The sequence below is a fragment of the Anoplopoma fimbria genome, chromosome 16 (genome assembly GCF_027596085.1).
Source record: "Anoplopoma fimbria isolate UVic2021 breed Golden Eagle Sablefish chromosome 16, Afim_UVic_2022, whole genome shotgun sequence".
Classification (NCBI taxonomy): domain Eukaryota; kingdom Metazoa; phylum Chordata; class Actinopteri; order Perciformes; family Anoplopomatidae; genus Anoplopoma; species Anoplopoma fimbria.
The window spans coordinates 989,888-1,005,548 of record NC_072464.1 but is presented as its reverse complement, the minus strand read 5'-3'; the positions used below and the strand labels follow the sequence as shown (position 1 = coordinate 1,005,548).

General features: G+C 42.6%; 1 protein-coding gene across 1 annotated transcript in view; it reads left to right on the top strand.

Annotated features, from left to right (window-relative positions):
* Positions 1–15,135, top strand: part of itprid2 (ITPR interacting domain containing 2) — a 36,484-nt gene extending 21,349 nt beyond the window's left edge. Inside the window, 13 exon segments of the mRNA XM_054615519.1 lie at positions 3,597–3,704; positions 4,470–4,815; positions 5,753–5,981; positions 7,055–7,106; positions 7,533–7,615; positions 8,326–10,245; positions 10,460–10,519; positions 10,778–10,902; positions 11,039–11,153; positions 11,649–11,714; positions 11,805–11,967; positions 11,970–12,094; positions 12,760–15,135. Coding sequence (XP_054471494.1) covers positions 3,597–3,704; positions 4,470–4,815; positions 5,753–5,981; positions 7,055–7,106; positions 7,533–7,615; positions 8,326–10,245; positions 10,460–10,519; positions 10,778–10,902; positions 11,039–11,153; positions 11,649–11,714; positions 11,805–11,967; positions 11,970–12,094; positions 12,760–12,912 — 3,545 coding nt within the window. The 3' untranslated portion in view covers positions 12,913–15,135.
* The last annotated feature ends 526 nt before the right edge of the window (positions 15,136–15,661 follow it).

Below are 15,661 nucleotides of genomic sequence, written 5' to 3'. Positions count from 1 at the left end.
AGTTGAAGATAAATCAATTAGTGCAAGCAATTTTCTTGTGCAGAAACACATCCACATGAAAAGTCCAAAACAAACAAACCGTCACAGCACATTATAGTGTTTCCTTATCTCAGGATCACGGCCTAATTTTCTTGTTATCTGCAGATAACAACTAAATGAGTCACGCGCGGTTTGGTCGCACGCACACTGAAGCTCAGTGTGCTGAGTCAAGAGGCATAATGGGGCAACCTTTTAGTCTGTCGGGCAGGAAAACAACTCATGGTGTTACAATAAACTTGTGAACGAGAACACATTAACAGGCCAGCTGAGAGAAGCTTCAAAAGAGTGCTCTTCACTGTACCACTGACTAACGTCCATCACTTTAACACACTATGTGATTTTTTTTTTTCAGTTTTGGCATCTCTTAGGGCTAACAATTTAAAATAAGACACAAGTGCATGATCCTTCTTAGGGACACTGATGAATGGAGTTCATACATAACCTGTTTGGTTCGGTTACAACAAACTTGCATGTGTTTGCCCGTTCTGTTCAGTTCCTTTGGACAGGTGTGAAAGGAGTCAGTTGAACTCTGTTGCGATTTAAATAAGCGGGTCGAGACCACCTAAACAGGAGGGAACTTTGGTGTGGTTTGTTGGTGGTGTGAATGAATACCAATCACAGGGGCATTTTATAGCGTATTCATATTCTTGTGGGAAAACGGTTGAGTTACACTCTTGACTGATATTGCTCATAATTTACCTGCTATTTGTGAATCCAGAGAGCATTTTCGCTCACATACAGAAGCATTGAAATTCTGCATGACTGTCTGTCAGTTACCAGAATTAGCTTCCAGTTAAAACGTCTACAAAAAGAATAACTGGAAAGATCTTGAACTGTGGATTGCCAGGTTAAGATAAGATATGGCCCATTGCTTCCTGATTGAGCCTGGTGTAGTACATGTTTGGCTTTAAACTGCAAACTAACTTTATGAAAAGCTGCAGTGACTCAGATCAGAACTGAATCTGTTTTTTTGTTGTTGTTTTTAAGTGAGCTGCTCCTTTAACAGTCTGTCTGTGGTTCCTGGAAGATTTTTTTATTTCTTCCAGAACGTTCTCATACTGTTCCATCGGTCCCCCGGATCCCAGAGAGAGAGAGAGAGTGTGTGTGTGTGTGTGTGTGTGTGTGTGTGTGTGTGTGTGTGTGTGTGTGTGTGTGTGTGTGTGTGTGTGTGTGTGTGTGTGTGTGTGTGTGTGTGTGTGTGTGTGTGTGTGTGTGTGTGTGTGTGTGTGTGTGTGTGTGTGTGTCATTTTTGTTTGTTATGTAAGCTCTGTTCTCACCATCAGAAAGAATCTCTTGGGATGAAGACAGAAAAAACGAGGGAGTACGTGTCGTTTTCTCTTATTCCTCACTTCCTGTTTCAGGATCCTTAGAGTGAGCGTTAGTGCGGAGTCAGCAGTCAGCAGGAAACAGACTCACACAGCATTACTATCATCACACATGGCTGCTGTAATAAGGGGTTCATGTTCTCTAGTCATGTCCTGATGGGACTGAAAAGTACTGAACTGTTTGACTGACTGGTTTGTAGCTTGAACCTCATCGTTTCTTTAATAAGTGTTTTAACTAGAAGGTTTTTTTATAGCTTTTAGAATATTTGTAGCTTGTTAAAAGATGAATTAACAGATTTGTGTTGGTCACTTTGTGGCAGCAGAACAAGCCAATCATTTCAGTTACCAGTTTGGTCTCCACTCACTCCTGAGAAAAACATCTGGCTCTTTAGCTGCTAAATGATCCACTTTCTTCATCAGCTAGTTGTTAACTTTGTCCACCTGCTGTTTGGTGCTGGAAATGTAGTGTTGAGTGTTTTTTCTAGCCACTCAAGGATGAACTCTTACATTTTGGTGGTCAAAGGTCAAAAGTCAAGATCACTGTGACCTGACGTCTGTCCTATTCTCGTGAACGTGGTATCTCAAGAACGCCTTGAGTGAATTTCTTACACAATTTCTTCACAAACGTCCACTTGTGCGCTGAAGGTCGAACTGATTAGAATTTGGTGGCCAAAGGTCACTGTGACCTCACAAACATGTTTTTGGCCATAACTCAAGAATTATAATCTCAATTATTACAATTAATAATAAGACAGTGTCTTAGGATAAAATTATGAAATGATGATATTTGGACAGACATGGATGTGAACTGCAACGTGTCTTGTTGGCGGAAGCAAACAATTTCGAGGTAATTCTGGTTTGCTTATTAGCTAGTTTGTTGTTATTGAGCTTGCTTTAAAGATGGTTTCAGCTTTGTTTTGTGTCTCTGCACTGTTTTGGGCAAAATACCTTTTTAAATCATCTGTTTGATAACTCAGATCATTTTTAATACTGCTGTAATTTCCTGTGAAGATGGGCTGATTTTAACCATCCTGATGGCCTAGTGGTTAAGATGCACAGTATTTAATCCTGTCCATTCCAGCCGAAGATCTTCTTGCGTCTTATTCCCCTCTCTCCCAATGTTTCCCGTTCGTCTGTCTAAAATACCAAAGGCATTGCCTATAAAGAGTAGGGATTTTAATTAATGTATTGGACTTTTCAGTCTTGATGGCATCCATCAGTGTTTACAAAAGTTTACCTAAGCATTACTGCAAGTATAACCTCACATTAACAGTCATTTAAGAAGTTTTCTTTCATACAGAGAAGAAGTGAACGCCCCTGCTTAAACAAGTCTGTCTTTTTAAGGAGTTAGAAGTCAAAATGGGATCAGAGGTGAAAGAGCGAGCAGGTCCGTGCTATGTACTTCAGGTGATGACATCGGAGTGAGTTATATGGTGTCAACAGAGTGGCAGACAAAAGACAGAAGTCTGCGTTTCATAACAGACTGACAAGTATTTAGACAGCGAGGGATGGAGGAATGGCGAGGAGAGATGAGCACGGAAGGAAGAAAAGTATGCAAGTCATCATCCTGTTAGAGACAAGACTGACAGCTCGACTTACACAACCACAGAAGAAGAAGGAGGGAGGGAGGGAGGGAGGGAGGGAAGAGCGACTATGACGTCTGTATCCAGTCCAAACATGAAGCTTTTTGCTAATCAGTCTTTTACTGGAGATAGTTGTTGAATCCCAGACTCTTATTTTTGTAAAACAAGTGTAAAAAATTAGCCAATCAGATTTAATTTGTCTTAGTTATTTTTAAGGATAGTGTGACGTTTTTCTGCATTCTAGTACGGTGCTTTACCATACTTTTACCAATAATATGGCAGACATTAATAATAGACCTCTGTAAAGCTAGTAGGGAATGTTTTCAGACATTTCGGTCTTGTTTGAAGTCGCTGCCACCAGCTCAAGAAGCTTCCTGGAAGAAGACAAACTGCACTGGAACCTCACTGGTGCAGTTAATTCTGGTTTGAGAGGAGTAAGAGCGCTGCTGGATGTTGACATGTTCAGACTTTTAACTTATGCCTCACTGCCAATTATTACACTTAAAGGAGCAGGTTAAAAATAATTTCTTCAAAGATTTTCAAGAATCCAATTTTTTTTTTAAGAAAGCCTCTTTTGTCATAATATTTTCCTCTCTTTTGACAACTGTGAAGAATTTTGTAACTGTTGTTTTGTTTCTGTCTCTTTCAGGTCGTTTCCGTCAGATCGAAGTCTTGACCACAGTAGCGAACGAGTTCTTTCAGCTCTACAGTCAAGTTTCTGGTCAGCCTGTCCAATGCATCAGCTCCAAGGACCAAGGTAACCGTGGCAACCACACCCAGTCCACCGTAGAGTTTCTTTTAGTAGTCTAGACTTGGGATAGAGAGCCATGGGCAAAGTATTAAGGCGCATTTCCAACAGATCCGGTGTAGGAGGGCGTCTCAACGCTCTCTTTTCATTTCTCACGGAGAGTTTGAGATGGTGGGAGTTTTGTTGCAGCGGGTTCGGAGGGGGGTTGAGCTGCGTTCACCGGTCTGTATTTTCATGAAGTTGGAAAAATCTCAACCGCCCGCCCAGTGGGATGCGCCTGGCTCCCCAAACTTGGACCACGCTATCAAATAGGCATGGCTTGAATTGAAATAAGAGTCAGCAGGGGCATAGCCCATAACTTCGGAAGTTCCATTTGAATTTTACTCACTTTAAGTTGAATTGAACTGCAACGCTGCAACCTTATTAGATGAGGAATAAATTATTTAGTTGATAAAAATCAACTTTTGTCAAGACCAAGTTTGAGCATTATAGTTTCCAAATTGATTTTTATTTGATTGATTTAAAAAAACAAAAAAAAAGTGTTGTCTCTTCGCAGAAATTGGTGTTGCCAAATTCTTTTTTTGACGACTATATTCTGTAGAAATTTAGTTTTTGTTCCATAAAGTCTATTTCGTCTCAATAACGTGTTGTGTTCAACATTGACCAGAAGTTACTTGTCATATATATATTTTGTCAGAGATTTTTAACAAAAGAAAAATTACATTTAAACTCTATTGTTTTTATTCTGATCTGTTGGTCCTGTATCTCTCTCAGGGGGAGAAGGAGGGGGAGATGAGTCGACACCTCCTCTAAGGAGATCTGGCTCGGCAAGGAATGTCGCCAAACTCCTCAAGAAAACCATCAGCAAACACAACCTGCTCGCAGCCTCCACCGACTCCCTTGAAGCACACTCACCTAAACAACAAACACAGTTGAACGGACACGCCACCTCTGATCAAACACACACCAACGGTCAGGCACATGCTGGTCCAGAACAGGACAGCTGCAGTACTGACCCCAACCACCAGGCGGAGACAGTCAACCAGAATCACATGCGCAAGAAAGACAGCTGTTCCTTGGCGACAGTCGCCGAGGAAACCAACGGGGATGGAGACGACAGGTACTACTGGACACACCGGTGGCTAGGGCAGTTGGGGCCGCTACATTTTAGTACTCATTGACTACCCCCTAAAAGTAGTCGACTACTCAATTAATCGCGGGAGATATCATGTGTTTTACTCAAAAGCTCATTTGAACCAGGCACGGTTCTGCCGAGTGAAGCCAATGTATCTTAAACTTGCATTCTCTCTACTGACCAGCGGGGGCGACTCCTCCAGTTGCAAAAATATGTCAGATTGTATAGAAGTCTATGAGAACATGACCCTATTTCTTCGTTTCTTTATTTCCTCAGCAAACATTGCAAACATGAGTTTATGGACTCAATCACTAGTTTCAAGTCTTCTTCAATTACTAATTTAGTAAATTATGGTCCAGTTAGAGTCAAATAGACCATAAAGTGGATTATGCTTTAGGGCGGGCTTACTGTGATTGACAGGTCGCTGCTGCTACCAGAGCCATCTACGGCGTCTCTACGTCACTCCAAATATGGTACCTTCCGTTTATTGTTTGGCAAAAAAACAACATGGCAATGGCCGTAATCCAAGAAAGCGACGGCAAAATCTCAGAACCCAAGGCTTCAAAACATCAGTCCACAAACCAACAGTTGACATCACGATGACTACGTCCACTGCTTATATACAGTCTATGATTTGAACAGGCATTGCTAAGCCGCAAGCACCGGAACACATATGAATGATTAATCTTCAACTTTGCACAGTATCGATTTGTGGTTTTGATAGTAGACTAGGTGACTATTCAGTAAAACCCTCACAAAAAAAATAAAGTTCCTCATAGTACAGCAGTGTAATAAAGCTCCATTACATTAAAAGTCTTTCCTTTAAAATCCTACTTAAGTTAAAGTACAGATTCAATTATGAACAGAATCTTAATGGGATAGCAAATTTGATCTGACTGCACAATAACATCTTGCCCATCAGTCCTGAACAGAGCAGAATCGGACCAGCATCCAATGGAGAGCATCAACCAGAGTCAGTGGACTCTCAGTCACCCAATGAGAGAACAGAGGAAGGAACCCAGATTGTCAAAGAGGAGCAGGTGGAGGAGAAAAACCTGACCTCTACCCCAGAGAAAACTCCTCCCACCCTGTTGCCACTCCAGCTGGCACAGCTTCGCACAGAAAAGACAGACTCTTTCGACATGGAGGAGGTACGTTGTTCTCCTGGGTTCTCTTGGGTTCTTTGTACTTCCAATCGGAAAAAGTTAGGACGTCACAGAGGAGTTGTAATGTTGTCCTCGGTCACAACATTATCACTGATGGCTTTTTAGTCATTGATAATCAACCAAATCACACTACACTAGGCTCGTCCTCGACCAAAGAAATTCTTAGTGGACTAACATGCAATACGATTTGGTAGACTAATCAATTAGTTTATTTAACCGACAGGTCTGTTAAACTTTGTTTCTCCACAAAGAATCAAACAAAGACACCACTCATACATTTCTTGGAAATTAGTCTCTCTGCAAAAAAAAGCAGAAAAACGACTAGTGTACTTAAGAAATCTTTGTCGACAAAGACCGAAATGGGGGCAGCCCTATCCTACATGCTGAGGACTTTGTGGTGGTCTCCTGGGTTGACAACACCATCCTACCACACCGCATTAACAACATTATCCTGGTGTGAGTTGTACATCTGCGCCCACTGTAGCCAGTAAACACTAGTTATCCTAACACTAACTCTAGCATTCAAATTCATGCAAATAAAGACAGAAATCCTCCTCTCTATGTATCCGAACATACTTTGACTCAGAGTTCACACCAGAAGTGAAACAACAGAGTCATTTGAGATCTACTAAAGCAAATTTTACACAATAGTTTTACAGTAGATTCCATGTGGAATATACACAAAAGGGAAACCTTCATTGTTATCTGTTGATTCATTGAGTTTGTTCCCCATGTGCCTATTTAGAAACAAGAAAGCTCACAGTGGAAATGATGACTTTGGGTGATCATTATGGGTATAGTCAATTAGTTTGCAATACATAGACAGCAGGAGATATGTGTCTGCTTCCTGTGGAGCTTAAGCTTCACTTAAGATGCCAGAGAAAAAAGGAAAGGACTAGTCTTGTAAGTCAAATATCACACCAAAAAAACGGTGTGGATTAACCTTTTTCAGCGTTTCCTACCTTGTGTGGAGCCTGATAAAAGGTCTGCTGCCGTGGGTGAACAATGGGACCCAGTGTTTCTGTCTCATAAAAGTCATTGTGTTGTTTGTATTTCAGATTCAGACTAACGAAGATGAGGCTGTGCCACCCAGAACTTCCAGAGGCAACGGTGAGTAACTGGCAACTTCTGTTTTCAACTTTCATCTGATTGTTCAAGTTTTGCTCTTCAGTGTCATCAAAATGCATTGTGTGTATCTTTTGAGATTTAAAAAATGTGTTCCTCATAAAACATTTGCAAAGTAGATTTTTTGGGGAACATTTTGAAACCTACATCTATGTTAACTTGCTAGTTGTCCTCACTTTCCTTTGTTGGCCCATTGCTTTGTTTGTTTCCAGTGTATCTATGAGAGTTTATATGTGCAGCCTGTTCTGTATGCAATAAACATGTTTCCTGTTCCTCAGTTCACTGAGGACACGCTGTCCTGTCTCATTATGCTTAATGCTCAGCATAAATGATTATATTCTGCCACCATCTGGACAGACAGGGTACTGCCCAAATAATAATAGAGCGTCATTGTCTGTGTCTCTCCCTCAGACCTGTTGAGGACAGTCAGTCAGCAGTCAGACAGCAGTGGTTTTGCTGAGGAGCCCTCCGCTGATTCCAACAGCTACCTGAAGGTCTGTTTGTATGTCTTTCCTGCCTGTATCTCAGTTTAGATCACCAACATGGATCTTTAAGTTATTTAAACTGACACTCTGGGCCTTATCTCACAAGGAGGAGAAACATCCCTGCAAATCAATCACATGTGGAATAAAATTATGTCAGATGTGTAATGAAACCTTGTAAGGCATGTACTTTTACTCCACCACATTTATTTGATAGATATAGTTACTTGCTCCTTTTCACAGGGACATTTAAATAATAAAACATGTGATAAGCTTATCAAATCCATGCATTGTTAAAAACGCAAGATGCCAGATATCTGTCATTTGTGAGCAGTTAAGTCAGTGTTTTTTCCACTAAACCTTTCACATGTTTTTGCTGCGATAACTGCTTGAAATTATCCCCCCCCACCAAAAAAAAGATGTATTTTTGTAGCAGAACTTTTTAATTTCTATCTTATTAATCATCTCATGACTCCTCAGATTTAGCTTGTGACCGGATGACCTTACTGTATGTTAAGTTCTTAAACGTAGCTCCACCTTGACGAGCTACAACAGTGGAATGCTACTAACACATTGATGCATCAGAGGTATAATAGTTTGAATGCAGGACTGTCACTTGTAGTTAAGTATTTTTACATTGTTGTGTTGGTACTCTTACTTAATATATGGATCTGAGTACCTCATCCACCACGGGTTATTAATTGTCGATTCATTGTGAATAGGTGCAGGAGAGCACTGACAGCTGTGACAGCGAGACCACTGTGACATCACACCCTTCACTGGATGTGGCCACACCCCTCGCAATGGATCAACCAGCGTTTGAGCTGCCAGACAGCCAGGAGGAAGAGGTAGAGCCTGCTGTTGCTGCTGAGGCCGATGGGAGAAGTAGTCCCAGGGTAGAGATCAAGCGTGATGGGAGTTCAGAACAGGTACCGCAGTACACCGCCCACCACCTGCCCAGGATCAGACCAATGGGATCGCAGCAGGATGAGACCGGGGAGGAGGAGCAAGATGAGAGTGGGGACCAGACTGATCCCGAACCAGAACCAGAACAAGAGACTTCCCAGAGTATGTCTGCTGCAGAACAAGAACCACAACCAGATTTAGAACACACTCAGAATCAGACTGCTTCAGAAAAAGAACCACAACACACTCCGAACCATACCGAGACCGCCACAGACACACAACCCCCCACAGAGGAAGCGGCTGCTGAGGACGAAGCCCAAGAAGAGCATGCTTTCTTGGCTGATTCTGGTTCACTTTGTCCTCCTCCTGCTCCTTCATCTCCGGTTCTCTGTGCTCTGATCCGGGCCAAACAGAAACAGTTGACCCGGGGTGAGCAGGTCAACCCACAGCCCAAAATCCCAGGGGTTGGACGAGGAAGACGTGGTGTGCCTCTACAGAGGTCCTCCTCCCTGCCCTCTTCGCTCCTCTCCCCCTCCAGGATCGTGTCCTCTGTCAGGATCCAGTTTGGTCGAGGCCAGGCGTCCTGCACGCAGCCCAGGTACTCCTTCAAATACAGCCATGATGGCGAAGGGGAAGATGAAGAAGAAGAAGAGGAGGAAGGACAAACCAATTGTCTGTCAACTCTAATCATAAACCCTGCCCCCTCGTCTGACTCTAACAACCAACCACCAAGGCTCCCCACAGAAGCTCCCATCCCACCCAAACCCATCCCACGCTACCTGCTGCGATCAACCTGTTCCCTGCGTAGCTGCAGCTCTTCTCCCGAGTCGTCACCGGGAGGCCGCGCCCACTCCTGGAGCACCCAGAGCGTTCCTGATCTCTCTTCCAATCAGCAGCAGCCGGGCAACTTCAAACAGAACATGAACGGCATCCAAAACCAGCAAAATTGGAATTCAGGGCAGACAGTGTTTCGTTATCCTAATGCTAATCCCACAGCTCAGTACATTAACCCAAGCCCAAATCCTAGCCCCAGCCTTAACCCCAGCCCATACCCCTTCACTCTGAACCCTCCTCCCCAGTACCCATCCCCTCTCCATCCATACGCAAGTCTTCCTAACCTCCATCACCACCACAACTTGACCCACCATTCTAGTCTAACCAGTCTCTACCAACCTATAACTCCCACAGTCCCTCAGCATGGCAGCCTCTCCAATTTGCATCAGCCCTCAACCTCCACGGCTCCTGACCACTTCAATCTGGGCAACTTGCATCCAGGAAGTCCAGCAATGCACCACCAGGCGTACAGTCAACTATACGGTCATCAGTCACCTTACCATGCCACTCCTCAGGGCTCACAGTTTGCCTCACCCTACCTTGGTAACCATATGTACAACATGAGCCCACACCTGCCGTTTCCCCACCCTGTCACCCAGTGTCCGCCGTTGGGCACAGAACACAGCCTCCACCCGGGGTTCGCGCCCTCTGCTCCAGGCTTCTTCCCAGGCCTGGCCTCACACCTCGGCCCGGGTCACAGCCTCCATCCAGGGTTCACTCCTCCTGCTCCAGGCCTCTTCCAAGGCATGGCCTCAAGCCTTGGCCCGGGTCACAGCCTACACCCAGGTCTTGCTCCTTATGCTGCTACAGGTCCTGGACCCAGCAAGGGCCCATCCAGCACTGAGATGCAGCTGAGGAGAGTTCTGCATGACATCAGAGGAACAGTTCAGAGTCTGAACCAGGTTAGTCCTCTTCAGTCCCAGTCCCTTAAGCTTGTGTCACTTTAGCTGTAGTCGTGGTGGTTGTAGTCCCACTATCTTTAAATCTGGTTTTATTTTCATAGCGGAAATGACATAACTTCCTATAGTTTAGCTTTAACTAGGTTAGCGCTTATCCTTTTTTCAGTTTTTCGCATTTAGCTTCCTGTCCTGACGTCACTGTCCTCTCTTTATCTAGAAACGAGCCGACACTTATGATGCGTTCAGTGAGCACAGGTCAGCTCTGCCCAACCACCAGGTACGGTCATCACTTATCACTCTATTCATTTTTGTGGATTAGTTTGTGTGTTCATTCCAGCTCTACTCTAAAATATACATACTGTTTGTTTGCAGTATGATGTATTTAAACCGTTTCCATCTAGGACGGCATAGTTGACTGTTGTTGGCGTCATTAAAGTGTGTTTCTCTCTCTCTCTCTCTCTCTCTCTCTCTCTCTCTCTCTCTCTATATATATATATATATATATATATAATATATATATATATATATATCTCAGTCTTTGGCAGAGTTTCAGCAGAAGAGACAGAGTCTGAACTTGTTCCGCAGTCAGATGATGGATCTGGAGCAGTCAATCATCCGACAGCAGGCCATGGTCTACAAACACCTGAGCCCTGCTGACAGGTGACTCATTAAAGCAAACAGACACATGTTTTACAGTAATCTGGACTGTGATAATATGAGATACAAAACAAACCTTGTGTGTGTGTGTGTGTGTGCGTGCGTGCGTTTGTGTGTGTGTGTGTGTGTGGGTGTGCAGGATGGAGGTGGAGCAGCTTCAGTCTCTGAGGTCAGCGGTCAGAGAGGAACTGCTGGAGCTGGAACAACAGCTGGAAGACAGACTGATGGAACTTACACATCACACACAACACAGGGTATATACGCGCAAACACACACAACACAGGGTATATACACGCAAACACACACACAACACAGGGTATATACACGCAAACACACACAACACAGGGTATATACACGCAAACAGACACACAATACAGGGTATATACACGCAAACACAAAACACGGTATTTACGCGCGCACACACAACACACGGTATATCGGACACAACCACCAACACAGGTTAAATAGACGCACGCACAACACAGGGTATATACACAACTCATACAACACTGGGTACACACACAATATACACACAACACGGAGTATACAAACAATATACACACAAATCCCACAACATGGGGTTTACACAATACACAAACAACACAGGGTATATACACACAAAAACACACAACACATGGTATACACATGTAATACCGTTTCTGCAGTTTTTAAAACCCCTTCGAGACAATTTATGGGATTTTGCACCAAACCGATAAATATGACATGTTAATCGATGCTGTATTCTTCAGGGTTTCCATAGGGACAGGAGTTTCGACAGTCTGTCCACCACCTCTGCACTGAGAGCCATGGAGCCGGTCAGCACAAACACACACACACATACACTTGTTAGATGAACCTAATAATGCTTAAGTTTGTCTTAATGTTCAACCTTTTCCTGTCTCCAGGTGTCAGACCTCCTCAGAGAGCAGCTCCACCTTCAATCAGAGCTCAGCTACGGCGGTCACACCCCCTCCACCGAACCTTCCTCCCGATCCTCCAGTCCAGTCCCAGGTGGCGAGCAGAAAGGAGGCGTGTACCGGGCATCAATTAACATAAACCCTGCCCCCCCCCTCGACCCAACACACGCTCTGAGGAAGAGGAGAGGGAAGAGGGAGAGAGTGACGGGGGAGTACTAGATGAGGAAGGAGCAGCAGGAGGAATCAGAGTGGGGAACCTGCAGCAGCTCATCAGAGAGGTACCATTATGTCAGCATTTTTTATTTTACTGGTACTTCACTGGCAGCTAATGACAAAATATGTCCATCTTTAACATTATCATGATTTATTCGTAGATGAAAATTGTATAACGTATTGTCATTGTTTGTTTTGAAGGTTTATTTTTTAAAAACATATTTGTTGAGAAAATGAAAACTGCATTTTACATTGTTAGGATGAATTAAAAGTTTGAAAGCTGCAGAATGCTTTCTTATTACTGTTGGTTATTGGTTGTGGTTGTTTTGGTTTTGGTTGAAGTGTTTAAATTGGAACTTCTTTCTACCGTCACATGACTGCAGGACAGAATAAAGTTGTCATTTAATCTTAAAGACAAACTGCAACAGCATTTTTCACAATGAAGCTTCTCATTCATTCATTCATTTTCCGTAACCTGCTTATCCAGTTAAGGGTCGCAGGGATGCTGGAGCCGATCTCAGCTGTCAATGGGCGAAGGCAGGGGCAATGAAGCTTCTTTTAAGGAATATTTAGATTTTTGGAAAAAAGATGATATGGCCCTTTGCTGGGAGTTAGATAAGAAGATTAATACCAATGAGCAGTTTGAAGTTTGTACTTCAAATAAATGTTTTCATAAAAACCTGAGTAAAGAGTTCAAATGTTTACCAAATCTGTCTCGGCTCTTTTCCAGATTCGAGAGAGCGTGGCGCAGGAGGTCCGGCAGGAGATCTACAGCGAGCTGCTGGCTGCCGTGTCGCCGCGGCGATCGCCCTTGCCCGGGCAGGCAACACACCCTGTAGTCACGGAAACAGCAGAGCACCACCCCTTTCGCCTTCAGCCTTAGTAACCACAGCCTGAGCAGCAACACTGTCTGTCTGTAACACTGTATAGCTGAGTAACACTGTCTGTGTGAACACTATGTGTCTGTAACACTGTATGTCTGTAACACTGGTGACCAAATGAGCACATCGCCAACATGTGATAAACCCCCCACACCTGTGGAGGGCGGGGCCTCAGACAGGACGCGTTCACTTCTTCCTGTCTGTTTGTTTCTAGTGTGCTTGTCTGATGCATGCTGGGAACACCAGCAGCCCCTGTGGACCATCAGTAGTGATGTGTCGTGGTCACATCCAGTTTCTTTTTCAAAGCTGTTTTGATCAAAGCCAGGCCTCAAACTACTACCACTTCCAGTAATACTACAAGTAGTACTGCTAATAGTACTTTTCCAGTACCACTACTAGTCCCTGTCCTGTGAATTTCTTTTGCCCACAATCCCAGTCTGAGATCAGATCAGTACATCTTGATGATACTACTACTACTACTAATAATAATAATAATAATAATGAGAAATCAGTTTGTTACTTATTAAAACATATTACTTAATTTAGTAATTTGGCTGAGTTGAACCTTTCAGAGCAACATACAGAGGAAAAACTTTCCTTAGAAATGCTCTAAGTGCCTTATTAGTGAACTTTTAATCCAAACACTTGTGTCTTTTAGTTTGGGTTTACATTCCTTAAACTTCAATAAGAGTAAAGTTCATCAAACTGAGCTTTTACTCTTTAAAGTTATTCATTCCATGCACATTTCACCTTCATGTAAACGGTTCAAAGAGGTTTTAAGGATATACACTTTAGGGATTATGCTCTTACAACCGTCCACACCCCTCCTCCTCCTCATCATCATCATCATCAGCATCAGCATCATTGTCATTGTGCTTCTGGTCCTGTAGCCTCATTCACAGTTGAATCTGTCGGTTTCCATTTTTTTTCTGATTTGTTTAGCTTGGCAAAACATATTCTGAACTAAAAAGATTTTTAAAAATGTTGGTATCCCTTAAACACTCAAAATCTTTGCTTTGTGTGTGCGCATGTGTTGGTTGATTCAGAGCAGGTGATGAGGTTAGTGTGTGATGTCATTAGGTTCTGCAGAGGTCAAAGGTCACTCGGCAGCAGCAGGTTTCAGTAAGTTGACATGGGGACGATGATGATGATGCAATGTCTGCTCAGCGGACCATTTATGGGGGAGCAGGCAGAGTATTCCCAACCTTAGCTGCATTAGCATGTTGGCTGCGTCTGTATTATTAGCTTCTGACTGTCCGATGACAAATCTGTGCAATAATATGAATATATGTATATTGATTACTGAGACTATGGTACCAGTAAATCACTGCTAACATCGCAGGTCATCCTGCTCAACTGCACCGCAACTGATACAAACTAATCTTCAGCTTGCTGGTTTTGTTGAGAGAAAATCTTATGTTCCTCCTCTTTGCACAGAATCCTCAGAAGTGATGGATCACTGATCAGTTAATTACTAATGACCATTTACTCAACATCTGTTTTCTTTAGCATTAAAGCCTGTGTATTGCCTCGCAGGTTTTCAGATAAACCATCAGTGACTGAAAACTGAAAATCTCGGGAGTAACGAGGTGACACAAGCAGTCTGTACCAACTATAGAAGAGTGTGATTGGCTGAGAGAAGTGTCAATCAAGACAAACACGCTGCTAAATACCTCCAGGCTTTTTTTTTTCCACTTCTTCATTGCACTTGCATGAGAATTTAAATAACGTACTGAAAGCTGAACTTTTGGGAAACAATTTATTGATTGACTTTTTGTCGATGTTTGGTTTTAATGTTTGGGAACAATATATGGTGAAGAGAATCTGAGCTCAGAGTCTAAGGTTTCAGCCACATCTCACAGACTTTATTCAATGCTCTCAATCATTATTAACTGGACCTTTTAGAACCGTTATTTTCATCATCATTTATTGACTTTGTGTTTGTTTAACATTTTTTATTTTTTATGTTCACTGATCACAAACTTTGCTCTGCTGGACCAACACTCACTGTGAGCTCTAGCGTGTTTTTATTTTCTTTTAATGATCAAGATGTACTTCACACACTTCTAATTTCATTTCACTGTCTGACTATATTGGTGTTTAATAATTTCTATTGATGTCTGTTAATGATGATTTGTACTTTGTATTGATGTCTTCTCAGCTGGATGCAGGGGAAGGATCACTCTGTAGAGATGAGAATAATAAAGATGTATTTATTTTCAGTACACATGAGTGCTGCTTAACTTGCTGCTAATTATAGTTCCACTCCTCTACATTTTAAATGGAATTATTCTACTTTTTACTCCACTAATTTAACTGTCAGACATAGTTTCTATTCACTTTGTAGGATAGGATTTTACATAGAAAAAAATGTAGTAGTTATACAGTAAATTACACTTCGACTGACATTGCAACTCCTTTCAGTGCTTGAACTTCAGCTAAATATTCAACTTCATGCAGTGCTTACATTATTTAGAATAGCATTTAATTGCTTTTCCAACTTCTTCTGGCATTTGTATTTAGACTGCCTCTGCAATGGAAACCTTTTCAAAAGTTCAAACCGCAATAGTACCTTTTCTTTAGACATGTTTGCCGTTTTTTATGTGGATATAGTTCAAAAGATATAGATATATAACAGTTCTACTGTTTTCCTATCCTAAATTACAATCATAATGGACTGAACACGTCACATTCTTGGTGGAGGTAATTCTTTCCACCACCAGGGGGCGATACAAAAAAAAATACATTCAA